This window comes from Salarias fasciatus, chromosome 11, assembly GCF_902148845.1.
Source record: "Salarias fasciatus chromosome 11, fSalaFa1.1, whole genome shotgun sequence".
Taxonomy (NCBI): domain Eukaryota; kingdom Metazoa; phylum Chordata; class Actinopteri; order Blenniiformes; family Blenniidae; genus Salarias; species Salarias fasciatus.
The window spans coordinates 21,088,988-21,115,877 of record NC_043755.1 but is presented as its reverse complement, the minus strand read 5'-3'; the positions used below and the strand labels follow the sequence as shown (position 1 = coordinate 21,115,877).

The following is a 26,890-nucleotide window of genomic DNA, read 5'->3' as shown; positions in this document are numbered from 1 at the left end:
GAAATAACATGTTCACAGTGCATGAAGGCTGCAGCCCTCCCTGCCAGGTAGGAACAGGTGTTTGTTTTCAGAAACACTAATACGCCGCCCGGGTTCGTCCCTCCGCCGCTCCGCCGCTCGCCACAGAGAAGTTCCAAACCTCTCAAACTTTCCACCCAGATTATTTTAACTTATCAGGCTTTCACTTGGAGATCAGTGGATAAACTTCACGTGGCCGATTGTAAAACTTTACATTTAACACAAAAAATGAAAAAAAAAAAATAAACATGTCAAAGGACATTGAACAAAGCATTCACTATGAGGGTTTTTTTTTTTTTTTCCCCCCCACCGTGGGGGAACATAATGACATTTTCTAGTCCAACTCCTGGTTAGGTGGACTAATTCTTCTTTTTTTTTTTTATTATGTGCAGCTTGGGGGCATGTGAATGAAAAGATTGATTGTGTGAATGCTGTTTCTGTCAGCCCACAAACAGGCAATGAAATGCCGAGCACACCTGGAGCAGCGCTCACTTCTGACGGGCACAGAGCGCCGTGAGCCCCCCCCCCCTCCACCCGCCACATTACAGAAAAACAATGAAGTCCATCATAAAACATTAATGGTGGATAAAGTGCTCGTGAGTGCCAAAAGCAGGCGTGTTAAGGCAGCGGCTCCAGAGTACACTCAGAGGTGGAGAAACGGTGGAAGGGGCCAGCTAAAATATGTTTATCGGTCAAATATAAAGGTTAGAACATATCTGCACGCCCGTTTCTCAGCCTGTATGCAATAAACTCCATTTGAATTTCAAAACCCTGACAGCAGAATAAAGTTTTAATATAATTTATTTGATTTTTATTGAGTTGCATCAATCAGCTTAGAAAAATAAAGAATCTATATGAACGTCTGGATTTTGTTCATTGGAGCCATTCACAGTGTTTAAACTTCACTTATTTCAAAGCGTGCGCGTCACAGATCGGCCGATTCACAGCTTGCTGCTGGAGGCGGAGGGCGGAGCCACCTCCACCACCACCTTGCCCACGTTTTTCCCGGCGTACATGTAGTCCACCGCGCGGAAGACCGACTCCAGGCCGACGAACCTGCCCTCCGGCGCCAGGTCCCCGCGGTCCACCTCGCACACCAGCTTCCCCTCGGCGAACATCTGCATCATGCTGCTCAGCGCCTCGCCGTAGTCGCTGAGGAAGTGCGGCAGGAAGAAGCCCCTCATGCTGGCCGACTTCTGCAGCAGCTTGACCGGGAGCGTGTCGCCCCGGAACGGCGGGATGCCCGACTGGCTCTGGTAGCCCGAGATGAAGCCGATCACGATCAGACGGCCTTTGTTGGCCAGGCTGTTGACCGCCACCTCCATCACGCCGCCGCCCACCGACTCGTAGACCACGTCCACGCCCTTCGGGTACTCCTTCCTCAGCGTCTTGGCCAGGTCTTCGGCGGCGTAGTTGATGGGCCGGTCGCAGCCGATGGACTTGAGGAAGCCGGCCTTCTCGTCGGAGGAGCAGGTCCCGATGACGTGGCAGCCGGCCCGCTTGGCGAACTGCACGGCGAACTGGCCCGTGCCCCCGGCCGCCGCCGTCACCAGCACCGTCTGGCCTTTGGCCAGCTCGCCCAGGCGCTTGAGGGCGATGTAGGCGGTGGCGCCGCTGACCGGCAGGGTGAGGAACTCGGGCCGGGCCGCGGGGACGGGCACGCTCTCCTTGGCGGGCACCACCGTGTACTCGGCGAAGGCGCCGCCGGTGCCGAAGTAGGCCACCGTGTCGCCGACGGTGTGGCGGGAGCTGGCGCTGAGGCCCAGGCCCACGACCTCGCCGATACCTTCGAACCCGGCGTCGAAGGGGGGCTTGACCGAGGGGTCGTAGCGGCCGGACGAGTAATTAATATCGGAGGCGTTGATTCCCACAAAGCTGAAAGAGAGAGAGAGGAGAGCAGGAGTGAATGCTGGGAACACCGCCATTATTTTAAACCCGCATTCCTTCACAGCGCGCAGGTCAAGGCTTCGGCTTCCTTCACCAGACACGTGCGCACGGGGCACAAACACTCCGCTCTGTTTTGGCAATGATTCCCCCGTCTCCCGAAGAACCCGGTCCTGCACCGACAGCGAGACGCTCGTATCACAAAACACATCGCATGATGTCATGATTCATTGTCTTCAGAGACACCCACAACAAACCGCACTTTCTGAAAGTCGGAGTTTCTCCTCGCCTCGACACGCAGACGGCTGTTTTCATCTTACTTTTGTAACACGCTGGAAACAAATATGTGAGAAAGCAACGTATAAATAAATCATTTACTGTCTTTCAGAGCGGCATGCATGCTGCGCCTCATTACCGTGCATGTCACACGTGTACTTTGAGCTCGCAAAGATAATGCTTCTGTGGTTCATAGATGGGCAGAGACGATATAACAAAACACCTTGATTTGACTTTCTTTACATCTGCGGGATCGGCTTCCTGGCAGAGGCACATTACGGCGTTATCAAACGCTACACGGGTCTGGATGCACACGAGGCAAAAAAGACTGAAGTGAATCAGAACGAGCAAACATCTGTGGCACAGTCACAATCTGTTCCTACCCACAGCTTTGAGGAACTTCTGAGACTGAAAACGCAACGATCGCTCTCGTGGAGGTGATCCCGAAAACCGCAAAACTCAGCCTGGAATTCCCATTTATACAAAATTTGAATACATTTAATGCATTTTTTGTGGATTGAGGTTTATTTTTTAACTAGAATAAGTTCATAGTTTTGGAAAAACTGTTAAAAAAATATACATACATGTGCAATCGAAATAAAAAGTTCAATGAGTTTTTGCAGAATTGTCTTTAAATGCACCAATCAGCTTGATGATCACATTCACAACACATTTACTAGCAGCACATATCCACAGACTGATGTGCTCATTGTACACTTCTCAGACATGCTCCCAGAAGCATCGCTAATATCGATCAGTCAAAGTTCACAGGCACCCGATCACCGCCTGACGAGCCGATCAGGTCCTGATGCAGTGCGTTTTGCACTCACGCTCGGAGAAAACTGTGTGTTACTGGCAGCGGCTACAATAACAAACCCTCTGGTGTGCTTGTGTTAAGCTGATTTAACAATAAAAACCACATGAGGCACGCACGGAGCTTGTAAAACGTGTGCATGTATAAATCAGAAGGGCAAATCGCTGCTTCAGACAGGATCAAACACACAATCAGAAACAGGACTGTTTGAAATAAAAACAGCACCTATTCATGCATCTTGTGCATCTTTTTTAAGAGAATTTTGGACAGAGGGAGGCTGCGGAGGAAGGGCAGCATTAAGTTGTCTGCTGTGAAGCAGCGAGATGATGCTGCATTCGCTGCATCTCCTCCTCCATCAGCATCTCCATCTCCTGGTGCCAGGCTGAGCTGAGTGAGCCCCCCCGCGACTCCTGCCTGCAGGTTGGTGACGTAGAGAGAGAGAGAGAGAGAGAGAGAGAGAGAGAGAGAGAGAGAGAGAGAGAGAGAGAGAGAGAGAGAGAGAGAGAGAGAGATGCCGAGATGGATTGATAGACAAATGCAGAGAGGGCGGAACTTGGAATTACAGTACGGCGCTTATTCTTCGCGTATTTTGCCGTCTCGTGCTGATGGCGCTGATCGCGGGTCCTGGACATGGCTGAACCGAGGTAAGAGGACCTCCTTTCCCCACAAATAAACTTCTCTAGAATATAAAAAAAACAATAGCTCGGCTTCAGATCCGCCAAAAATAGACTCGGGGCGAGCGCGTGCGTGCGTGCGTGCGTGCGGCCGGGTCATCCGTAAGCGACCAACCTTTCCAGAAACGGCAACTTACCGATTTCTGACGAGCAAGTCCGCGTCCCCGGGCGTGGGAACGGCGGCGGTCTGCGCGCGCACGGCCTCCCTGAAATTGGGACTGAGCGTGGTGACGACCAGCTTCCTCATGGTGCTCGGTATGGAGGATCCTTTGAAATCCATGAAGTGCGCCGAGTAGGACATGTCTATGATGGAGCGCCTCGCCGCCGAATGAACTCCAGAAAGTGCGTCGGCGCCTCCGATCGCTCTCGCGCCGCTCCGCAGCAGCCGCAGGCTGGACATTGCTCCCGGGAAAATGTGGCAAAGTTCAAGGGGAACTTGACGTGCGGGGTAAACCGGGCTGCCGTTAGCCTGCGCTATAAGCTCTCCCTGAACACGCGCGCGGCGTGCAGGCCGGGCCGGGCCGGGTCGGACCGAGCGCGCATTGAAAGCGTTAAAAAAATAAAATCGGAACAAACGGTTTTCTTAGGCTCCTCTCTGATACTCCAGCAAAAAAAAAAACAAGAAGCACGCAGCGGTGCTGTTGTTTTTTCTCCGGGATTGAACCCGCAGCGTGCTGCAGCCCAGCAGAGGCTCAGCGGCGCCCCTGACTTGTCGTCGGAGTCCCTCCCCTTCCCGGACACAACACTCACTTCCTAGTAAGGTGAAACAAATCAATCCTCATCTCCTAATATTCTCAGCCGCTTTCCTCCCACGGAAAAACAACACCACCGGCCCACCGGATCTGTTCTCCACGTTCTGGAAATAACCGGAGATCGTTCGCGGCTGCGGCGCGCTGCTGCGCAAAACGCGCTTCCGTTTTTTTTTTTCTTTTTTTTATTATTATTCCGCGTTAGTATTTGTGGAGCGGCGGAGACGCTGTTTGTGCTACACGTTCTGCTTACACCTGTAACCAAACCGCCCCCCCATGACCGCTTTCTGGCACCTTTCACTGAATCTGGAGTCATTTTCTGGATGATTCCAAATCATGTAAGAAGTGCTGCGTGAACATGCTGGACTATTGAACCCACGTCCCTCCCTCAGTGGGAGTCAACCCCCCCCCCCCCCCCCCCCAAACTCGTGCCATGTCAGTGTCACGCTATTGTAAACTGTGACATTCAAGTTGCACAGATCTTGAAAGAAGAGTTTGGGTTTAGTTGAGATTCCAATAAGTTCCGAATGGATCTTTTTCTTTGGGATTTTTAAAGCGGAGGGAGAAGAAGAGAGAGAGAGAGAGAGGGAGAGAGAGGGAGGGAGGGAGAGAGAGAGAGAGAGAGGGGGGAAAACAAGACAATTAAAAAGATTGACAGGTAGGCTCCTCTGTCAGGGGTGACGCTTGTGGAGAGGGGAGGAGTAAAAATGTAGCAGGAAAAGCCACTCGATGCGTCTGTCTATCAGTTGAGACTGTCTGAAACAGCTTCTGGATCCTCCGCGTTTCCATTTTCCCCCTTTCTGAGAGAGCTCGGATCAGCCCCCGGAGTTTTCCCCTCCGCTCTTTTTACGCCTTTTCCTCTCTTTTCCTTTTTTTTTTTGTTTTGTTTTTCCCACACACAAGAGACTAATATTTCAGTCCGTGTCGATCTGATCTGTTGTTGGCGGAGCTTGGATGCGCCTGCGTCTTGTTTGTTCCCCAAGTGATCTCCTCTCCACCGCATCAGCCACCCCTCCAAAAAAAAAAAAAAAAAAAAACACAGACTCTGTCCAAGATGCGATGAGATGAGCGGTGGAAATCATTCTCACGACTCCTAAAACGTAAGTAAGAGAGGAAGCCTGCTCGTCCCATTTATTTTTCTTTAAATAGGAGCGAGAGAGAGGGCAGGAGGGGAGGGAGGGAAAAGTCACCGCCGGACTGCTGAGGCTGGATCCGGGCTGAGGTGGCGTGGTGGTGACGGGATTGACATTAACCCATCTAATGCCTGTCTGTCTCGCTGCCTTCCTCTCCCCAGGTCCCCGGCACAAGAAGAGAAGGAACCACGAGGATACGTTACTTATCAGAGGTGCGCGCTGCGCTCACACGGGACTTATTTGTTTGGCCGCCGCCAGAATTTATTTATTTTTTTAGTTTTGTGGCGTGCGTAAAAAGCGCAGCAAACTATCTCCTTTCTCCAAACAAGCACTGGAGATCGGGGGGATTTTTTTTTCCTAAACGGAGTGAACTAAAAACTTGGGTTTGAAGCTGCTGTTTTTTTTTTCCTCTTCTTTTTTTCTTCGCTATGAAAGAGATGAAGGAAGATGTTTTTTAATGGCCACGAAGGTGTCAGGAGCTGGCCGAATCCCTTCGTAATTTTTGAGCTCCTTCTCACTGAAGCCGATCCAGCTATTAAATCCAGAAGAGAGCAGCGGCTTTGAGGCGATCCGAGACGTTTCCAGCTCCGAGATCAACACTCTGTCCCCCCTCTCTTCCTCCACCCGAAAAAACGGGATGATTTTTCCACACTGATAGACTTGATTCGTTCGTAATTCCTGCATGAGAAGCACCGTGGAACTTGACGGTCACTATGCCGAGGAGAAAGCAGCAAGAGCCGCGGCGATCAGCAGGTATAACCCGCCCCTCCACTGCAAACGCTCCTCAACTTCTTTTTTTTTTCATACACAAGTGCCACAAATGAAGAAAAATTAACCACGAAGCCGTCATATTTCTCACTCGTGCTGCATGCTGACATTTATATATACATATATTTTGCAACTGTGTAATTTTTCCTTGTGTTATTCCCACTGTGCGCAACTCTCACCAAACAAACTGGAGTTTAAATGTGTCTAATTGCGCAAATGACGCACGAATCTGTGCAATGCCACTTTCACAGTGATTTCTTTTTCTTCTAAATTTTACTCTAATCCTCCTTTGCCAGGAAAGTTCTAATAACGACAGCGAGATAAACTAAATGGCATGTTATGGGGGATAAAAGGGAGTTTTTGAGGTTCAAGAGTGAGTAATGATGAATAATTGACTGGGAAAGAAGGGGGTTAGAAAACTGGCGAGAGCCGGTTTTTCCCCCCTTTCTCTCTGTTTTATTAGAGCATTGCCATCCTTGATTTGATGCGTGATTGATCGCCTGTCATGTGGCAGTCTTTGATCTATTCATCCCTGATAAACATCAATAAATCCCTCCACGAAGAGAAGAAGCTTGCTTTACCCACTCAGACACGCAGCAGACCCTCCTGTTGTTTCCAACAGGAGCTCAACTGCTTTAAAAAGTTGAGAATTATGTCAGAAAATCACCTCCTGGATTTTGATGTGTGTGTGCTCATTAACAGCACATGAAAGGACAGTGTGTGTGTGTGTGTGTTTGTAATAGAACGAAAAAAAAAAATCAAGCCAAACACTCTTATAAAAATCAGCTGCCTGGGTTTTGACTCCCATCCTGTTCCTTTATATTCTTAGAGATAAACGTAGAGGATTTTATTTTACACGTTCCCATCTAAATTCATCCCACACTCGCTGAGGGGATCGGCCCAGTATTGAAATCAATACCCAGTGCTGGAGGGCTGTGTGTGATATTCGCAATGTGACCAACTGATAAAACCAGGTGTTGGCAGAGGACCGACAAGGTTGACTTCTAGTGGTTTGGATTTGGACTCCCCCCCTCTTTTTTTTTTTTCCTCTTTCCTGCTCTCGTCTCCCTGCAGCCTTTAAACAAATGTAAATGAGTGACAGGGGTTTCTACCTCTGTGCTAATGAGGCCGAGCCTTTGAAGTTAGGCATTAACAACTGGAGTGAACAAAAGACAGTTACAGAATTTTAAAGAGATTTTGAAATATGAGGTGCAAAGCGGGTCGAACAGGAGGGCCAGCCGACGAAGACTTTGAACTCAGCAGGTTTTATCATTTTAAGCAGGAGCTGGTGGTGGTGGTGGTGGTGGAGGTGAGGATGAGGAGGATGAGGAGGAAGGCGGGCAGGACGGAGAGCATTCAACCGGTCCTCGCTGTTCACGTCTAAGCAGTCTGCACATGATATCTGACCCACACTGAGAAAGCAGAGAGTTCACATGCTTGTCTCAATGTGTGTGTGTGTGATGCGAGAGTGTGTACGTGTGTGTGTGTGTGTTGGTGCTGTTGTTTTGGTGAAACATCCCCCCTGGAAAAGGTCGTCTGCGGTGGGAGCAGAGGAACTCCCTTTAGGTTGCAGCATGTAGACGGAGGCATGAAAAACATGACAACGTCGTGATCCCTCCCCACACACACACACACACACACACACACACACACACACACACTCACACACACACATTGATCTGTTGCACTGTCCACTGAGTGCCATGCACATCATGTGTTGTAATGGTCAATCACAGCTTGGCAAACAGGATGTTTTCCATTCTTCCATGAACACGACGCTCGGTCAGAGATAACACCCTCCGCTCGACGGTCTCACCAGCGAATAAATAAAACACACACACACACACTCACACACACGCACGCTCACACTGGGCTTGCTTGATGCTCCACTGGGATCAGGTTCTGACCTGTGGCTTCCTCTGCTCAAACAGGACGTTTCACATGGAGAGACTGAAATCAGAAGACACACAATTCATCATTTCTTCATTCAGGTTTAGAAATACTTTCACCTTATTTAGAAAATATCGTACATGCGCCCATGTTGTGTTTTATGTGAGGAATTGGAGGCCGAAGCTTGAGCAAAAATATCTTATGAACAGCAGACACAGTAATAAAACCTTTTATTGAAGATTTATTCAGTTTCATAATCAGGAAACGTTGGTGTTCTTTTCAGTTCCTGTGTCTTAAAGCGTTTTGTGGGAAAAAGAAAAAAAATTGTTGCATATTTGAACAAAATGTAACAATTTCCTCCCAAAATGTTTGAATCAATTTCATTTTCAGAAACATGGCAAATTTGCAGAGACTTCATTTAAAACCGATTCAAATTTTTTTCAGTGTGTGTGTGTGTGTGTGTGTGTGTTCAGTATTTTTTTCCCCAGATGAAACAGTCGTAGTAAACATTACGTTCATTGCGTGTGGGTTTTTTTTTTGAACATGAGTTAAATCCAGACTGAAAGTTGGAGCCCCCGCTCCAGTGAAGTTTGCTGCTGGTCGCAGACGTCCGGTCGTCTCTGAGCCTCCAGGCTGAGGACAGCAGGAGACGCCGGAGCGAGGGACAGGACAGAGCGGAGTGGCGCCACCTCTCACTCCAGGCTGGAGCGATAAGATAGTTAGCTCCGTGGAGCACGGTGGTTAATTATAAGAAAGACGATGCGTGCGCGCGCGTGCGTGTGTGTATATGTGTGTGTGGAGTGTGTAAAGGGTGCTGGTGGTAAGGTTGCTTCCCGTTGGCTTCATTAGAGAGAGCCCTAATTATCTGTGGAGCTGATGGATTTGTGACAGGCCCTAACGATTAATGCTGACAAATTCAGTAAGGTGTCAAGTCCGCAGCTGCCTTGATGTAATCAAGTTGATATTATACAGTCCCCATCGCCCCCAGTGCAGCACCAACTCAATTTGCCTGTGCAGGTGACAAATGGACTTTGCTACCTGACTAATCACGTCAGGAGACAATGCCAGTTAATGACCTCTGTAGGCCTCCGCCACCGCCCCCCCCCTCCCCCACCCCCGCCCCCACCGCTCTTATAACCTTGTAATAAGCGAGCCAGGCCGTCCGCAGCACGCCGCACGCCGCCCTCCTCTCCATCCGTTTGTTTCCCCTCTAAATTCTTTCACCTAACGACCGGGCCGCTTTCCGAGTGCTTCTTCTCCTCCTCCGTCCCCGGACGGGAGCGTCCCAGTGGAAACATCGGCGGGGAAGCGGATTTATTTATTTTGCTATTAATGACACGGTTCAGGCCTCTCCCAACCAAACTTCATCCCGGGAGCCATTTTTAAAGACGTCCACATTCTGTTGGAAGTTTTTCACACACACTATTTTTTTTTTTTCACTGCTAATTCACCAACACATCACAGCGCCGTCTACTTTTTGGCCTGAGCGTCGTTCACCCCCCCCCCACCCCCCCACCCCGCCGCCCCTGCAGCTCGGCGGCGGAGCTGCCTTGCTGAAGGCCTCCGGTTTATTCTGAGCAGGAGAATCACAGTGCCCAGGGATTAATGATTTTGCATGCCCGGGGTAGCTAAGATTACACAGCGACCTTTGTGCTCTTACTTGACGATGCTGTTATGTGATATTCTCCCCTCCAAATAATCAGCATGCTGAGATTTATGTGAACCCCCCCCCCCCCCCCACACACACACACACACACACACACACATACACACACATACACACACACCCCACCCCTCTGTCTGCACCAGCGTCCTGAGGAACACGGCAGTGCGTAGCCTCTAGGTGTGTGTGTGTGTGTGTGTTTTAGTGTTAATGTTGCCAGATCTGAATAACTCCCCCCGAACAGCCTCGTTCTGGTGGGAAGTCGACTCCCAGCAAAGCAGCCCAGTGTCTGCGGCCCGAAAGTTGGAGCAGCTTCTAACTTCCGATGGCTTAAAGGCTCCGCCGTTTCTGAGAAATGAGAAGTTTATGTTGAATTTAATGAAGAAGAAGAAGAAGAAGAAAAAGAGAGCGAGTGTTTGTGCAAGTGTGTGTGAGGGGAAGAAGTGAGCAGCGAGACGGGGGCCGAGAGAGAGCATGTGTGTGTTTGTAGCTTAGCGCTGACCGGTGTTGGTTTTCCTGGAATGAATAACTCGAGCGAGTGTAACGGTAACCACGGCGCGTTAGTCATCCTCTTTAGCACGGCCTGCCTTCAGATCCCCCCGCGGCGGCGGGGGAAAACACCCTGGAGCGGCGCCGCCACATGTTTCTCGCTCCTGTCATGTCGGCGCAAAATTCCCGATCAGACGGAGCGATATCGGACGTGAGCAGCAACACGTATCGATCCGCGCTTTTTATTCTCCACCCTTCGGTGCTACTGTAACGCTTTCTTGGCATTCCCCCCTTCCCAGATCCTGTGTGTGTGTGTGTGTGTGTGTGTGTGTTTGGCGGTCGGACTCAGCTAGAGGTTACGCTAATTGGAGCGGCGGTGTCGTTAGCAGGTGCTATCGATCCACCTCGTCGATAGCCACTTTTGCTCCTGCGCCACCCTCCGAAACTAATAGTTAAATTTACATCTGGGATTTGAGCCAGTCAGAGGTCAAACATGCTCAGCTTGCTCTTCTAATGCCTCCAGCCACCACAAGTGTGTGTGTGTGTGTCTGAGTGTGTGTGTGTGTGTCTGAGTGTGTGTGTGTAGTATTAGCTCCCTCTGTTATCCTTGAACTTCCACAAACAAAAACACGAACAGTTTCCAGCTCAACAGGTTTTTTCTTCAAATATTAATTGTCGCTTCATCAAGTAAAAGCTAACATCAGACTTTTAAAGTCATATTTCTGCCGGCAGGAAGAGACGTTTCACTCCGCCGCTCTCGTGCTTCTCCTTGTCTTTTCCCCGTTTTCGATATTTTTTGGGGCGTTCTCAACCGAAGCTGCCCTCAGGGCACGCCGCTACCATCACTACCAGTGTGTTGCCCTCGCTTCACTTTAAACACACACACACACAACGTCAAACCGTAAACACAGACAGTCAGACAGACAGACACACACACACACCTACACCCAATGCTTAAGTGCAGCCAGCATGTCTCTGTGGGAGGTCATAATGGAGGTGGCTTAGCATGATGGGAAATCATATCATTAAAGCAGCCAGATGTGCTTTGTTGCCTTGCCTTGCAGCGCACGCACACACACACACACACACACACACACACACACACACACACACACACACACACACACACACACACAAACAGCAGCAAGTCATGGGATCCAAAATGAAGAAGAAGAAGAAGAGAAAGAAATCCTGAAGCAGATAGAAGCAGCCCTCTGGGACTGTGCTGACAAGCAGTCTTACTCCTGACTGCCATAGAAAAACAATTTCCCCCCAAATAAAGAATTTTTGTTCTCATTTTTCAGTGTTGCAGCAACATAACAAACTCGCTTTTTTTTTTTTTTTTTTTTTTTTAACTTTCGTGAAATCCTGCGCTTTGATAAAGGCTTTGCTGTGGCGGTTATCAGCCGTGTGTTAAGTGTGCTTAATTACTATGTAATATTAGTGTTGTGCTGAGTAATTACGTTTTGTTCAGGGGTCCGCAGCAGGGATGCACGCCTTAAAAGCTCATTAATGAAAATCTGTTGATGTGTTGTGCTGTTTTTCTTTATTTTCCTCTTTCTTTCGCCCTCCTCTCTCTGGCACGTAATGCGAGACGTGAGGAAGATAAGAGGGGAAGCGTTCAAGAGAAGTAGTCATGCAACATTTAAGGCGCAAAAATTGACATCTCAAATTTTCTTAAGTAAAGTATTACATTTGCCGAGGGTAAATTTGCTCTCTTGATCAGTGCCGTGCCTCCTCGAGAGGCTATGGGAAAGTCTGCTCGAGCCAAATTTAACATGTTACCACTATCAATAAAAGATGAGCAATTACGGAATATTTTGTCTAATAAGTATTTGAATTCCTCGGCGCAGGGGGAAAAAAAAAAAAAAAAACATGTAGCTTACCCACTCATTACATCAGTTAGCAGGGGGAGTGAGAGGCAGCTCTTTGATGCCAACAAACAAACAAGACAAACGAGATGGGCCCAGTACAGAAGAGCAGAGCCCCATCCAGGGACGCCCGGGCCCGGCGCTCTCCTCCCTCGCTCTCATCTCTCCTCTCATTTCACGCCACTCCCTCTCTCTTTATTTCCCCCCCTCTCCGGCATGTTTCTCATCTCACATCCTCCTTCTCTTCTTGGATAAATACTCGTTTTTTTTTTTTTCTTGTTTTTTTTTTTTTTTCCCAGACACTAAAGCGTAAGAGAAGTGGTGGGAAAAAAAAAAGGGGTGAAGGATGAAATACGTGCTTTCTTCTTTCTGCTGGTTGTAGCTCATCACAGGAAGTGAGGTGGAGCCGGAAAGAAGCGAGGAGAAAAGTGTTGCTGAGTGTGTTTGTGAGCAAATGGGGAATAAACACTCCGGTTTATTCTGAGACGATCAGGTTTATTGTCATCTGTACATCAGAAATCATGCTCCTTTATTTCTCCGCCGTCCACAGAGAATGACAACAAAAACCCACATTTTCAAGTTAATCAGAGTAGTGTGTCTGTGTTTGACTGCGGAGGCGGTGTGTGACTCCTGTCAGCTGACGCCACCGGCCAGGCAGGAGGGTTTGGTGTTTGACGGTTTGATCGTCCGCCTCGAGGAAGGTGGCACTTCCGGGTCGGGTTTGGGGGGTGGGGGCGGCGTCTGAGGGAGGGTGGGCTGGAAGAGGAGGGGTGAAATGTGTGTGTGGTGGAGGAGGGGGGGGGGGTGGGGGCAGCTTTTAGGACGGGCATTAAAGCTGACAGATGAACGGGACGATGGACAAATTCTCCCGCAACAGCTGTGACTGCCGCCATTATCCTGACAGGTGTCAATTAAGAATTACTGCCTGGCCGGCCGAACGCCCCTCCCTGCTCGCATCCCTCCAACCCCCCCCCCCCCCCTGCGTCCAGCTGTCGGCGTGTGAGAGAAATAACACTTTACCCTTGTCAGCGTTGTCACGGGCCCTGCAGCCCCGGATCCCGGCAGACGATCGGCGATCGATGGCCGGCCGGATCAGCGATGGCGGCGATGAGTCAGTGGGTGGACGGGGGGGGGGGGGAGGTTCTGGAGGGTCCGGCGCCCAAACCGAAACCTGGAAAACCAATCAAACCAGACAAAAACAGTCCATCCAATCGATATTCTTCATTCTTTATATTCACCACCATTGATGACGTTGTACAGACGAAGAAAGGAATACTTATAAATGAGCGGAAGGCGGGATGAACCTAATCGATCAATTAATCCTCCAGTCGGAGCGTCTCTGTCCGTTCCAGGACTTCCTCTCGCCTCTGCGTTTGGATGCATTCGTGCCTCATTGCAAAACCTTTTTTTTTTTTTTTTAGCTGCAACCTCCAGCGCCGGTTCTCCTCATCCTCCCGCCGCTCGCCGCCCTGTTGGCGAACTCAGAGCTGCTTTTATTCCACATTGTAAAGTGGGGACTCGAGGTCAGTGAGTGAGAAAATGAACAGTTGCCATTGCCCATCTTGAAGGCTTCCTTCCAGTAAACCCGCTGGCTGACAAACACATCGAGGCTGGGAAGGAAAAGGAAAAAAAAGAGGAAAGAGGGGGGGGGAACTGAAAATTTAAGTGGTGTGTGTTCTCCGTTTGCCATATTTTCTCAATTTTTAAGGGTTTAAATCAGTGCAGAGGCATGTAGTTCAATTTCCCTTTAATTGCCGGGGTCTAATAGAAAGCATGGCGTGCGTGAGACTCGGATCCGAGCCGGCCGAAGCGGTCTCAGGCCCTGTTTTGGTATTTCTAATTTACCTGCGTCGTACGGTTATCGTACGCTCGACTCCGCGTGGTTTATACTCCCGTAGCAAATGCAGCTTTACGGCGCAGAAGAAACGTGAGAAGCTCGCGTCGGTTGAAAGAGGAAGCTAAAAAACAGCAACACGAGAGCGAGCGAGGCTCCCCAGGAACACACGGATGGATTTGCATGTTCACTTGGGAGTTACAGTTTTTGATTCCCTCCCTAGAAATCATTTGCCACGGAAAATAACCGGGGAAGATAATATCAGTGTTATTTCGCAGCTCCCCGCTTTATTTGCATATCTCTTGTTTTAAATAAGGCAGCCCCCTCCCAGTGAAATTTGGTTTGTTGTTTTTTGTTTTTTTCTCTCCCATCCTGTCTTTTCCCCCCCGTTCTCTCGTCGTCACAGACCTTTCCTCTCTCGCTCCCTCCTTCCTTCCCTCTTTCTTTCTCCGGGCCTGCCTCAGCTCTTCTGTCTCACGCCAGCTCCAGACTGCTCCGAGCCATTATCAAACCTGAGAATTCTTTCTCTTTTTTTTTTTTTTCATTTTTCACCATCCACCATGCAAATCGCCCCACCGTACTCTCTTATCACCCCCCCCCCCCCCCCCCCCCCCCCCAGCCCCATCCAGCCCCCTGAAACGTTTGTATGTAATCAAAGTAAACGGCAGCTGAAGCTAAAAGGGAAACGCTCTTTGTGGAGATGGATGGAGGGATTAAATATTAACCGGATGCGGCTGACTTAAGGCGAGTGTTTTACATAGCTGCTCCACCAACCCCCCCCCCCCCAAACAGCCCCCACCCCCCACCCCCCACCCCCCTGCTGCACATTGATCCCCTCTCACCGTTAACCTGTTTTTTTTTTTGTTTTTTTTTTTTTAATTTTTTACTTTTTAAACCCGTTTGGCCGCCGCCGTTAATTTTTCACCACCGGCTGACCGGCCGGGCCTCTGGAGCGAGGTGACGGGTTCAGCCGTCCACCTCACCCCCCCCCCCCCCCCCCACCCCCCGCCACCCCCACCCCCCCCACTCCCGCTTCTGCTCTTAACAAGGAGAAGGTGAGATGGATGATAGCAATTTGAAATTTTGTTTGTGCGTGTGATCATGGAGATTGTTTTTTTCCGTGGCGTAACAACGGCGGTGATTAATCGAGGCGAGTTGCGTGGAGGAGTGAGAGGTGGGAAACAGGAGGAGGAGGAGGAGGATGAGAGGGTCCTCCACCTTCCTCCACCGTCCTCTTGCTTCGTGAATGTGGCGTTTTATCGGCTGACCTTGTGGCGTTCCCAAAAAAAAAAAAAAAAAGTGTTGGCTACACCTTCACACACACTCCCCGGCTCCACACACACTGCCCCCCTTGTCACGGCGCCGCCTTCATTTCCTCATAACTCTTTCTTCCTCTCCTCCAGCTGTGATTAAAAGAGAAAAATTCGACCGCGCAAACCAAACTCCATGCAGAAAAAGGGGAGACTAAACAAAAACAAAATGGCTACAGTGGCCGCAGTCTTCATGTGGAAGGCAGGAATGCTGCTCCAGCGCCGCCGCCGCCGCCGCCGCTCGGTGTGTTTTCAATGTGTTTGTTGTCTACATGTGTATGGCAATATCCTGCAGGTCACAGAGGCAGCTTGTTAACAGAGGAGGAAGGAGGGTGTGTGTGTGTGTGTGTGTGTGTGTGTGTGTGTGTGTTGGGGCTAATACCAGTGGTGGTTCTTCCCACCACCCCCTTCTTTAACCACACACACTGATACACACTCTCTGAGTTGTAGCGCTGCTGCTGTTGACAGCATTGTGAGGCCTGGTGGCATTTAGAAATGTGTCGGTCCGGCTGCGCAGAGAGGGAAAGACACACACACACACACACACACACACACACACACCCATTGCAGTCAGAGTGCACATCTGACAGGGTCGGAGGCAGGTCGTGACCCCCAAGTGGCCACAGTCCGGACCAGGCAGGTCCTTGTTTGCTGCAGTTTTCTCTCCTCCTCCAGCTGAATTCTGCTCAAACTTTTCACTCATAAAAACTATTTCCTCGTTTCGTCGCTGCTTCTCAGGTGAAAATCGTTGATATTAAAAACGCTGGTATTAATTTGGTTATTTCCATGCATCTCATGATTCAATATATTTCCAGTTGCAATCAGAATATCTAAAAAAACACTCCGAACCCGGAGTGGGCCGCTCATTTTCCCAAGAGGAAGAAACACTGGACTGCTGTGGAATACTGCTCCTATAATAAATGATAATAATAAAGTACTAAATACTGTGTTAAAAGCTGTTCATGCCCTTCATCAGTCAGTTACTCATTTTGTGGTCCTGAAGCTCGCTGGTCAGATCGAGCATCAACAAAACTCTGCAAGCGTTCTGCATCAGTTTCTTTATTTGTTCCTCTCTAAACTAAATCACCACCTTCAAATATAAAGCAAAGCAGTTGTGTTTCATGCGTCATTTACGCTAATTTAAACTGAATGCAACACAATATCTGAATCGACTTTAACCAGATGCTCATGACTCAATATATCGGTGCATAATTTGTGTAATTTCATCAGAAATCCGACTTAAACACAGTGTCACCAGCTAACCTTTCCTAACTTTGCAGTTAAATTACAATGTTAAAATAAATCCACCTGTGGAGTCCTGAGACGTCGTGTCCTGCGCCCGTCCTCACCACCTCTCCTTCCTTCTTTTTTAAATGTTGCTTTCTCTCCATGTCTCCTCTCGCGGTGTCTCTTGCTCTTTTGCGTTTCTTTTATTCAAAGTAGCCCTAGTCCCCATAGCAACACATAGTGAACTCTCACTCATTAGTGTGTATGCAGCCGGCTGAATGGCCTGAATCCTGCTCCTCATTCCTCTGATTTCATACCAACAGCGCCGTCTTCTCATCTTCTGTTTGCTCCTGTTTTTTTTTATTTCATTTTTTTTTTTTTTTTTTTTTTTTTTTTCCACCTGACTGCATTCGGTAACCACCAGTGAGGATATTTGGACGTTTTGCTTGATTTGGAATCAGTGTGTTTGTCTTGTGAATTGTGTGTGTGTGTGCGTGTGTGTGTGTGTGAGTGTGAGAGAGAGAGGTCGTGAAGATTGAAAAACGTCCCTCCGTCATGCCTGACTCATGCTGTCCTTTTTTTTTTTTTTTTTTTTCCCCCGCCGTGTTTTTTTGTTTTTGGGCCGTTAAATCTCCAGTGCACTGATAACAGGTCAGCCGTTGAGAGAGAAACGAGATGGAGGAGGGGTGTAAAGAGAGAGAGAGAGAGAGAGAGAGGATATGATTAGAGCGAGAGTAAAAAAAAGTGTGTGTGCAGGAGGGAGAAAGAAAAGGGAAAGAAAGAGAGATTGCCGTTCTTTACACCGGCTCATCCATGGCGTGGGCGGCGCGTGGAGTGGAGAGGTCAATGGGATGCCGTGATAGGCTAATCTGCCAGGAAGGGAGGGTTAAGGCAGGCCTCGCGGGAGCAGCTCATTGGCTAGACTCATTTGCCCTGTGAAATAAAACCTCATCGTGTCTTTGTTTTTTTTTTCCAGTGCCGTTTGAAGATTGATAGTGCGGGTATTTGCTCTGAAAAGTCTTCTGGAGTGTGCGAATATTTATCTGCTTGCAATGTACATTACCCTGCATGCACCTCTGCGTGTGTGTATGTGTGTGTGTGTGTGTGTGTGGCATACTTTTCTCAGTTCATCCCAGTTCCTGTGGGAGTGAGGGCGTGCGTGTGCTCGTACCCGAGTCAGACACATGGATGACAGATGACCCAGTGGGAGACACAAGCCATCCTGCCCAACCGGAATCTTACCCCCCCCCCCCCCCGCATCCATACAACAACCCCCCCCTTTCCGCGCTCGCCTATTAAAAAGTGTGTACTTTGTTTACTTCCTCGGCGTTTCGCCATAAATCCTGGATCCACTGCCGATGTGGCGTTGCCCTCTTTTCCTCAGGTTACGGCTTTGAGCGCGATCATAATAGCTGCGTCACCGTGTGTGTGTGTGTGTGTGTGTGAGATAGAGCACGAGAGAGAGAACAAATCAGCCGCAACCTGGCTGCATGCATGCCTGTCTGTTGCTGTGTGTGTGTGTGTGTGTGTGTGTGGAGAGAAGGTGGGGGGGCTTACTGGACCAGAGGAAACCTAAATCCTCATATAAAAAGGCCATGCACTCAGCCTGGGCAGAGGGAGGGGGCAGGGAGGGGGGGGGAGACGGAAAGAGAGAGGGAGACAGAAACAGAGGGAGAGAGAGAGAGAGAGAGAGAGAGGGAAGGGAAAAAAGTTGATTTCCTTTTTCAGCAGAGCCATACATCACAGGGCCTCCCAGCTGCAGTGTCACAAGCTGACAGAATGACATGTGTCATTTATCAAAGGGGCCAGGCGGGGGCCTTGGGAAACGTGCACCACAAAGCCTGAGAGAGTTCATTCCAACGCTCAGCTCCCCCCTCCTCCCCCCTCCCTCCCTCCCTCCCTCATCTCTGCTCCTTCAGCCCGCCCCCGCTGTTCACTCTCCTCCTCGTTTTCTCTCCTCCCTGCCACCCCCCCCCACCTCCACCCGACCACCTCCACCCTCCGCTCACTTGTAATGTTTTCTGCCGCCCCCCCCCCTACAGCCAACTTTACAGAGCAAACTCTAAGAGTCGAGTCATTCAGTAACTGTCTTGAAACCATTAATAGATTTAATGTCGAACTTCTGAATGTATCCATGTTCCTCAGAAGACTTTCCTGCTGCGCCTCTTCGTGGTCTGGAAACGTTTACGTGCACACGCAGACACACTCCATACCTGCTACTGAAGACTTGTTTGACAGAGCGATTACAGCTCGGGCCCCAGCCGGGGGTCCGCCGGGGAGCGGTGGGGGGGGGGGGGGGGGGTCGCGGCTCTCGGGGCCCGTTGCTTTGCGGAGCGTCTCGTGCGCAGGAATGCCTGTTGTAACCGACGTGTCGGCTACAATCGCGCGCGGTGTCAGTCCAGTTGCAGCATGCCTATCTACCGCTTTTTGTGTTAATGTCTTACCTCACCGCATGCACTCCATTTCCAGCTTCCTCTCATCCATCATCGGCTCACCTTTCATCCCGGCCCTTCATCCACCCCCATCATCAGCCTCGGCTAGGGTTAACTCCATTCCAGCCACTTCCAGAATCAATAAACTATCTCACCTGGGTGCCCTTCCCTTCCTCCAGCACGCTCAGATTAGAGGTTTTGAGGAGCTCCAGCTCCAGCGCTGTAATCCGCCTCTTTACCTGTGTTTAGACGCCGTAACGCAGGTTATTGTTGCTATGTTTGCTCACCGCTGAGTGACGTCTTGTTTTATGGACCCTTCTGTGCAAACGCAGCCAGTTTCCAAACTAAAGAGACATGGATCTTTAAGGTAGAGCTAAGAGAATCGTTTAGTTTGCTAACAGGAAGCTAAGACGACTAGCTTTCCCTTCCTGTCGCCGTGAAACTCTGAAGTTATTATGTAGAAGGAAGATTTCCAGTTTTTGCTTGTGTTTTGGAAATGCAGACAGTTTTGGATGCATCCATTTTTTTCCTGAAAGCTGCTTTTTGCTTTTCTAAAAGGAGCGTGTTTTTACTCCCGATTCATCCGGGTCCTGGCAGATCAGACAGGCCCGGAGAGCCGCGGAGAAATTCAGGGTGGAATTCTCTCTTCTTTTTTTTTTAATAATTAAAACTCCAAGCCGGGGGAGGAAGCGGAGAGAGAAAAGAGCCCGGGACGACATGGGGGAGCCCTCCTCACAGTGTAACGTTTCCTCGCTTTGTCTGCGGGGGTGAAAAGACGTGGTACATCATTAAGAAGAATATTCAGTGGCAGTGTCACCCAGGGGTGACCCTCCTCGCAGGTCAGGGATAGTTCACCCTCTGAAAGCAGCCGGCCCACTAAATGCCTCCTCCCTCCGCCCCCCCCTCCGCCGTGACTCCTCTGCTCTCAGCTATAGGTGTGAATCTTTGACTTTTTAACCGCACAGTGGCCGTTTTACCATCTCTGCGCCGTCTTTTTGCTAAAGTCTGCGATTCGGCAGCAGGGGCCTGTGATTAATTGGAACCGCATTGATGAGAAAGTCATTCTGAAGCCTGGGTGGTTCACCTCAGGCTGGCTGAGGCGCCGTTCGGAAAACGCCAAACTTCTTGTGTCATTTAAAAAAAAAACGCTCTGACTCTGCGTCGTGTAAACGAGGGAAAACGCAACATTTTGAAAACCCTGTTACTGTATTTACACACCGTGTAATAAATAGTTCTCCAACACATGAGTGAGTAGATGGACAGCGGCGTTTTCCTCCAGAGTGGCGTGGCTCCCCGTCCGGATCCTCCTGGACTTGGTAGTTTTAGACTCTAGAATCCAGCTTCATGTGTGAGTGTGAGATTTCACTACAAAAACAACACAACAGTGATAAACTTGTGACAGTAACACTGACAACTTCATTGCTTTCGATGCTCTTCTTCTTCTGTTTTCAAAATATTAAAATATTGAGGCGAAACCTTTCTGAAGTGAAAATGCAAAAACGATGTGTTTTCACTTGAAATGTTGTGCTGTAAACGGGGCCCGAGTCCTCAGTGACGTCTCCGCTCCACACGGGGAATCGAACCGGGGAGACACGAGCTCCGAGCTGCAGAGGAAGCTGCCGGTGGTTCTCTGGATGCCCTCTGTCTGGTGTCACTTCTCCCGTTCAGCTGCCTCCTCTCTTCCCTTTGTCTTTTCTCCTCCTTTCTCCATCCGCTCACTGCAGTTTTGGCTGTCTTTGTATGCGTGTGTGTGTGTCTGTGTGTGTGTGTGTGTGTGTGTGTGTGTGTGTGTGTGTGTGTGTGTGTGTCAGGGAGTTGGGGAGGGTTGCGATCAGGAAGACAGCCCCTTTTCATTTGTCTTCATAAGCCTCATTTATTTTTGCAGCCAGATGTGAGCTGACAGACATCACTCAGTGCCCCCACCACACACTCACCCACCCACACACACACACACACACACACAACTACACACACACACACACACACACACACCCTGCGCCCCTTCTTTCCCCTCCATCAGCACCCTGCAGCCCCCGCCCCGCCCTCCCCTGCTCCCCCCTTTTCCTCCAGGAGGTCAGGCAGCCACCCCAGCACCTTTTCCACCCCTCTCTGTTCTGCCCCCCTCCCCACTGCACTCGCCCCACCTCACAATTCAGCGTTACAGAAGATGGATGTGTCTTTAAAGCAGAGATTGATTGTGGATATCAGAGTTATGGCGCCATTCATCACGGCAGATATTATTCAGACGAGCAGGATTGAACAAGGCGGTGGGACTCGGAGCCCATTGGTGAGTTCTTGGAGGGGGGGGGGGAGTGAAGAGGTGGGAGGGGGCCAGCAGGGGGGAAGTTTAATAGATTTTAGATGAATGCGCGTGTATGTGTGTGATTTCTTAGTGTGTGTGTGTGTGTTTGCAAATGAATGGGGTGTGCTAATGCTCATGTACTTGCTCTTACCTTCATAAGTCTGCCCCACTTGGGGAACTCTGGCATATGTTTGTGTTGGGCTGTTTCTCATCTCTATTCTCGTTGGTGTGTGTGTGTGTGTGTGTGTGTGTGTGTGTGTGTGTGTGTGTGTGTGTGTGTGTGTGTGTGTGCAACTGTCTGCATTGATCTCCACTGATGTGATCCTCCTTCAGCGTCTGTTCTCATCGGACTCTGATTTACGGCTTCATTAGGATCCTCGCTCCGGCTCCCCTCTCTTTTTGTCCCCCTTCCTTTCGCCAGGTCACTCCTACACACACACACACACACACACACACACACACACTCCAAAAAGGGGGAAAACTCCCAACCTAAAGGACTTTTCATGCAGTACTTTGTCTAGTTTGTTTCTGTTGGTGTGTTTGTCATCTTTATGAATAATCTCTGGTTATTCATCAAGGCTTAGCACCTCATTGTGCCTTGAGAGTTGAAGTGCTGTGGCGTTTTTTTCTTCTTCTTCTTCTCTCTCTCTTTTTTTTTTTTTTTGGAGGTGCTTCCCTACCCCCAGGCAGCCCCACTCGGCTGAAAAGAGCCCTCATTGTGTGTGTCTTCTTTTATGGCGCTGTCTGAAAGAGAGGGATGCACTCCAGTCGGCATTCAAATGCACGTGGTAAAGCAGCCAGCAGAGCAGGACAAACACCACAGGTTGTAAACGCTTTGAAAAGGAGTGTGTGTGTGTGTGCGTGCGTGTGCGCGAGGATGTGTTAATGTGAGTGTGTAAGTCTGTGTAGTCTCTTGACTGAAAGGCTTTCACTCTCTTTACCTCCACTTTTCCCTCTCCTGATACAGTTCAACGCTTACTTTCCGCTCCCTTTTCTCCCTGCCCACCTGTCTTCTGCAGTCGCCTGGATTGACTTTCTTCTTCTTCTTCTTCTTCTTCTTCCTCAAACCTCGAAGTTTTCTCTCCTCGTGTTTTTAAAATCAGCCCCCCTCGTCCTCCTCCTCCTCCTCCTCCTCCTCCTCCTCCACCATTATCAGGAGTCAAGTCATGCAGAAATGTAAAAAAATAAGAAGGTAATCACACTTTGTGCTGGTGCTTTTGTCGTCAGTCCGTGATGGAAATGGGTCTAAATATGAGATTAGAACCTGCCGCTGACTGATGCTATTAGGCAGATATGCCGTAGACTTTACTATCTCCCATGAAGGATTAGCGCAAATTATACTGGGAGACAGGCTTGATTTCTCCTCCGCCGGGCTGGATGTGGGCATTTGAGGCACTCTAAGTTGACAGCGTCTGTCTCTGCTTAGTTCTCCGAGACAGGTTGTGTGACAGCTGATGCCAGGCGAGGGCTTAAAAAGTGTGTATGCGTGTGGGTGTCTATTTGTGTGTTGGATGGTGTGTGTGTGTGTGTGTGAGAGAGTAGGTGAGTTATAAACTGACAGGCGAGTGTGTTTGAATGTGATTGCACGTCAATGACGGTTTTTTTTTTTTTTTTGCGGCAGAAAACAGGTTCTCTTTGAGTAGGGTGACAATTGGGAAAGGCTAATTTTAAGCTTGGTGGCGTCCTCTTTAATTCTACACTCTCTTATCTGCTGTTCTTTTAAATAATTAAACTGTCTGTGTGAGACTGTCCAGGTGAAGCTGTTTATTTAATTTATTTTATTTTTTTGCGGCCCTGTGCGACTCGGCCGGGCGCTGGATCTCGGCGTCCGACTGCCGATAAACGCCGAGATAAACGCGACTGGCAACTTCCTCCACGCGTTTTCGGCCTTCGCTTTGATCCAGAAAGCTCCGTCGCCGCGGAAAACCGACGGGATCCGTCATGCGGCGCGTAATCCGAAATGCTTCGAGCTTCGGTGTTGATACAACTGGAGGAAGGTGGTCAAGCGGCGTGCGTTCACCTCTCAGGAATGTTTGAGGGAACATGCAAATGCTCCCTCTTTTAGCCCGGCTGTCTCCCCTCTCCGCGCTGATTTAGGAGGGTGACATGTCTTTTAATGTTGGGTAGTAAACTGAAGGGCTGGATTTATAGGTCGAAGCCTTATTTTTCTCTTGCTGTCTTGTGTCCGATGGCGGCGCTCCGAGGTCCGCCCCTCCAGCTCCTTTCTCACAGCACATTGGGAACAGAAATTAAGGAACCATTGAAAGGGTCTTGCATGGCTTTCTTTGGTTTTTGGGAAATAGTGTGACAGTCTTCCCGTCTGACCTGTCCTCAGCCCTGCTTTATTAAAGCTCGGCAATTTAAAGATAACATTAATAAGAAATGAACCTTACAGCATCACTGTCTGGTCAGCTTAACCTTCTGCATTCTTCATGTCCAGAGACAAAAAGATTCCTGAGCCATGCATTCAACGTTCAGCTGGGTTTTGAGGTTTAGGAAACCATTTTTAGCGTGCGTTTACATGCAGTTCTCAGAAAGTCGCACCATCGCCGACTCCATCTCTGTGTAGAAGGTAAAACTTCCTGAAGACGCTCCATCTCTATGTATGCCGGAGCAGACGGCCAGTAACGACAGTGGCCGCCTCCAGACCGTCTTGACTGGTTTCCTCTGGGTTCTTGGTCGTTTTAGATGTGAGGCCGAGGCTTTGATCGTCTGTCCTTGCGAATGTTCATGTACACCCCATTGTTTTCTGTGTGTGTGTGTGTGTGTGTGTGTGTGTGGTTTAATTCAAAAACAAAAAGTTCTCACTACTGACCTAACATGAAAAAAAAACATTGTTTTCAGTGTTTTCAAAGTTGCTGAATCAGAATCAGAATCAGAATTGTCTTTATTTTCATCGCAACAAGTTACCGAAGTTACAAGTACAACGAAATTGCATGGGTTTTTCAAGACGCCCAGGCAGCCAATTACGGCGCTCCGTCTTGAAAAGGAAACAGAGTTAAAGAAACTCAGACAGAAATTAGGGGAGAGGGGGAGGGAGGGGTGGTAAAAAAAGATACATCAATTCAGATCACGGTTCCGAAGGGAGTCGTGATTAGAAGTGAGAGACCAAAAAAAGCCAACCTGCGCACATACATAGCAAAAAAACACGAGACAAGTTGCTCTCAGACTAACGGATCAGCAGTCGCAGCCATATCAGCGCAACACGTCATCACCACTAGTCGTCAGCAGAAAGGTGTGGTGGAGACGTTGTGTAAACAGAAATCACTTTCAAAACGTTGGTCTGTGAATATGAAACTATTCTGTAACAAAAACACAGAAGGGATGTGTTTTCACTTCAAACTTCGGCATGTAATCGCTGCTTCAGTGTCGCTAATTCCTACATTTTCTCGCATTTTTTGTGTCTATCGAGTCGCTTTGACACGTTCCACACATTAAGAGTGTAAAACTGAAGCCGACCACAGTGAAATGAGGTCATTTTGGGTTAAACCTGCCATGAATTAGATCAACGATTAGTTTTTTTTTGTTGTTGTTGTTGTTGTTGGATCTCTGTGGCCGGACTGGTATTTAATCGAGGAGGCATGAAAAGAATGATCGCTGCTGCAGTTCTTCTCCTCACATTCCTGCCGTCATCGTCCTCGCCCCCCCTTTTCCTCCCCCTCGGTTTGCGAGGTGTGATGCTCGGCGGCGCTCTGCTGTGTCAGCAGGACAGAAGCAGGTCAAAGCGTGGAGGAACCGGGATCGGCGCGGGGTTAGACTCAGTAGCATGTAAGACACTCGGATGCGATGTAACGCAATTAAGACTTCAGAAATTATGTAAGTGGTCAAATGTTGTGGCAAGGATTCTCTAGCCTTCTGAAGGAAAACACAACTTTTTTTTTTGTCGTCGTGTCACCTTCAGCGCTGCTGTAGTCAAAGCACGATTCGGTCTCCTTTACTCAGGATGTTCCAAATCAGTCTCCTCGTCTCCTCGACACAGTTTGACTGATCAGTCCGAGCCCTACTTCGCCGCTGCCAGCATGGGACTCCACGTTCGTTTCTCTATTTATTTCCACGGCCCGTGCGTTTTTCCCCATATAAAGACAGTCCGTGTCCGACCGTGTCACCGCGTGATGGATTGCACAGTCTTCTTCTCTTAGGAAGAGGAAAAGACGGAGGGAGGAGGAAGGAACGAAGGAGGAAGAGAAGGAGAAGGAGAAGGCGGGGGGGGGGGGGGGAGCGGAGTGCGGTGCAGCAGTGAAGGACATGGCAGCTTAGCGCTGGCCAAAAAGACTGTGCTGAACACCTGCTCCTGTCTCCAACGCCCCTTCAACCTCCTCATTACCTGTCAATCTATCACAAGGCAGCCAGATCAAATGTCTGCAGCAGCCAGGACTCGCACGGGGGGGGAGGGGGTTGGGGGGAGGCGTGGGGGACAGATTGCATGTCTGGGAGAGCTGAAAATGAAGGGGAAGTAAATGGAGCAGCTGCGCGTGCATATCGGAGATCTGGGGATCGTTTGGAGTAAACTTTGTTTTAGAGCACGATTATTTCAAACTTCTGGAGGTAGTTTGTCACGTTGCTAAATTTAGATTTTATGGAAATGGGGATTGCACGCCATTTGGGTTGGACTCAGGATCAATATGTTTCATCACTGGCAGCAGGAAGTGAGACAGTAAGAGCAGAAACCGCTGAAGGGAAGCTTCAGGTGCAGACGTGAGTAAGATGAAAACGCAGAACTTTACGGTGTGAATGCAGCTTTAATGAAACCCGAACACGAAGCGATGCGTCCCTAACAACGCTTCTCTGAACCAGTGAGTTGAAAGTGTGTGAACCCGCCTCTGAGTGAGAGACGCGAACCTGTGACGGACGAGCGCCTCTGTGGGGGGGGGGCGGGGCTTGTGGTGTCGGCTTACGGCCGCGGCGCCGCCGGTGTTTGTACGTGCGCTTGTGCGCCGATCGCACGGCATTAAAGAACACACGCATGCGGGTCCGAGGGCGCGAGCGTACAAGCGTATGTGAATTATGGTTATGTGAGTGTGTGTTTTGATACTGGAGACGGTGTGTTTACGCACTCGTCTCCGTGTGTGTGTGTGTGTGTGTGTGTGTGTGTGTGTGTGTGTGTGTGTGTGTGTGTGCTCTAAAAGGCAGATGAATCCGAGCTCATCAAGGTGCATTAGCACACACATGACCGGCCCCAGCCCTCCGCTTCTCATCCCTTTCTGTCTCGCTCGCCTTCTTTGCTCGCTCTTCCTGGAGCTCGCTCGCCCCTCTCTCTCTCCTTCGGTGTGTGAGCCGTGGTGATTTACGGTAATTATCCATCGTCGGGTCATCTATCAGGCTGGCTGTTGCTAGGAGATGGAAGCAGCTGCTGCGGGCTGTTGTCTTGTCAGGGACAGTGCATGTGTGTGTGTTTGTACATACTTATGTTCCGGTGTGTATCCTGGGATCTGTGAGTGTTTTTGTGTGTGTGTGTGTGTGTGTGTGTGTGTGTGTGTTCAGGTAAAATGGTCGATCCTGATGTAGGGATTTAAAAGCGCAGGTGGTGCCAAAAAGAAAGAATGGAGTCAATGGATA

The 26,890-nt window shown here is 49.5% G+C and overlaps 2 protein-coding genes across 3 annotated transcripts in view; one reads left to right on the top strand and one right to left on the bottom strand.

Moving 5' to 3' along the window:
• Positions 1–322: 322 nt before the first annotated feature.
• LOC115397330 (prostaglandin reductase-3) lies at positions 323–4,530 on the bottom strand. The gene is made up of 2 exons (XM_030103575.1): positions 3,804–4,530; positions 323–1,893 (listed from the first exon to the last, which is right to left on the bottom strand). The coding sequence occupies exons 1-2, from the start codon at positions 4,064–4,066 to the stop codon at positions 960–962; spliced, it is 1,197 nt and encodes a 398-aa protein (XP_029959435.1). The 5' UTR covers positions 4,067–4,530; the 3' UTR covers positions 323–959.
• Positions 3,563–26,890, top strand: part of LOC115397329 (teashirt homolog 1) — a 36,514-nt gene continuing 13,186 nt past the window's right edge. Inside the window, exons 1-2 of one of the 2 annotated variants that reach the window (XM_030103574.1) lie at positions 3,563–3,636; positions 5,710–6,301. In XM_030103574.1, coding sequence (XP_029959434.1) covers positions 6,262–6,301 — 40 coding nt within the window. In that variant the 5' untranslated portion in view covers positions 3,563–3,636; positions 5,710–6,261. Of the gene's footprint in view, positions 3,637–4,865; positions 5,516–5,709; positions 6,302–26,890 lie in introns of those variants that run through there. The other variant, XM_030103573.1, reaches the window with a different exon arrangement.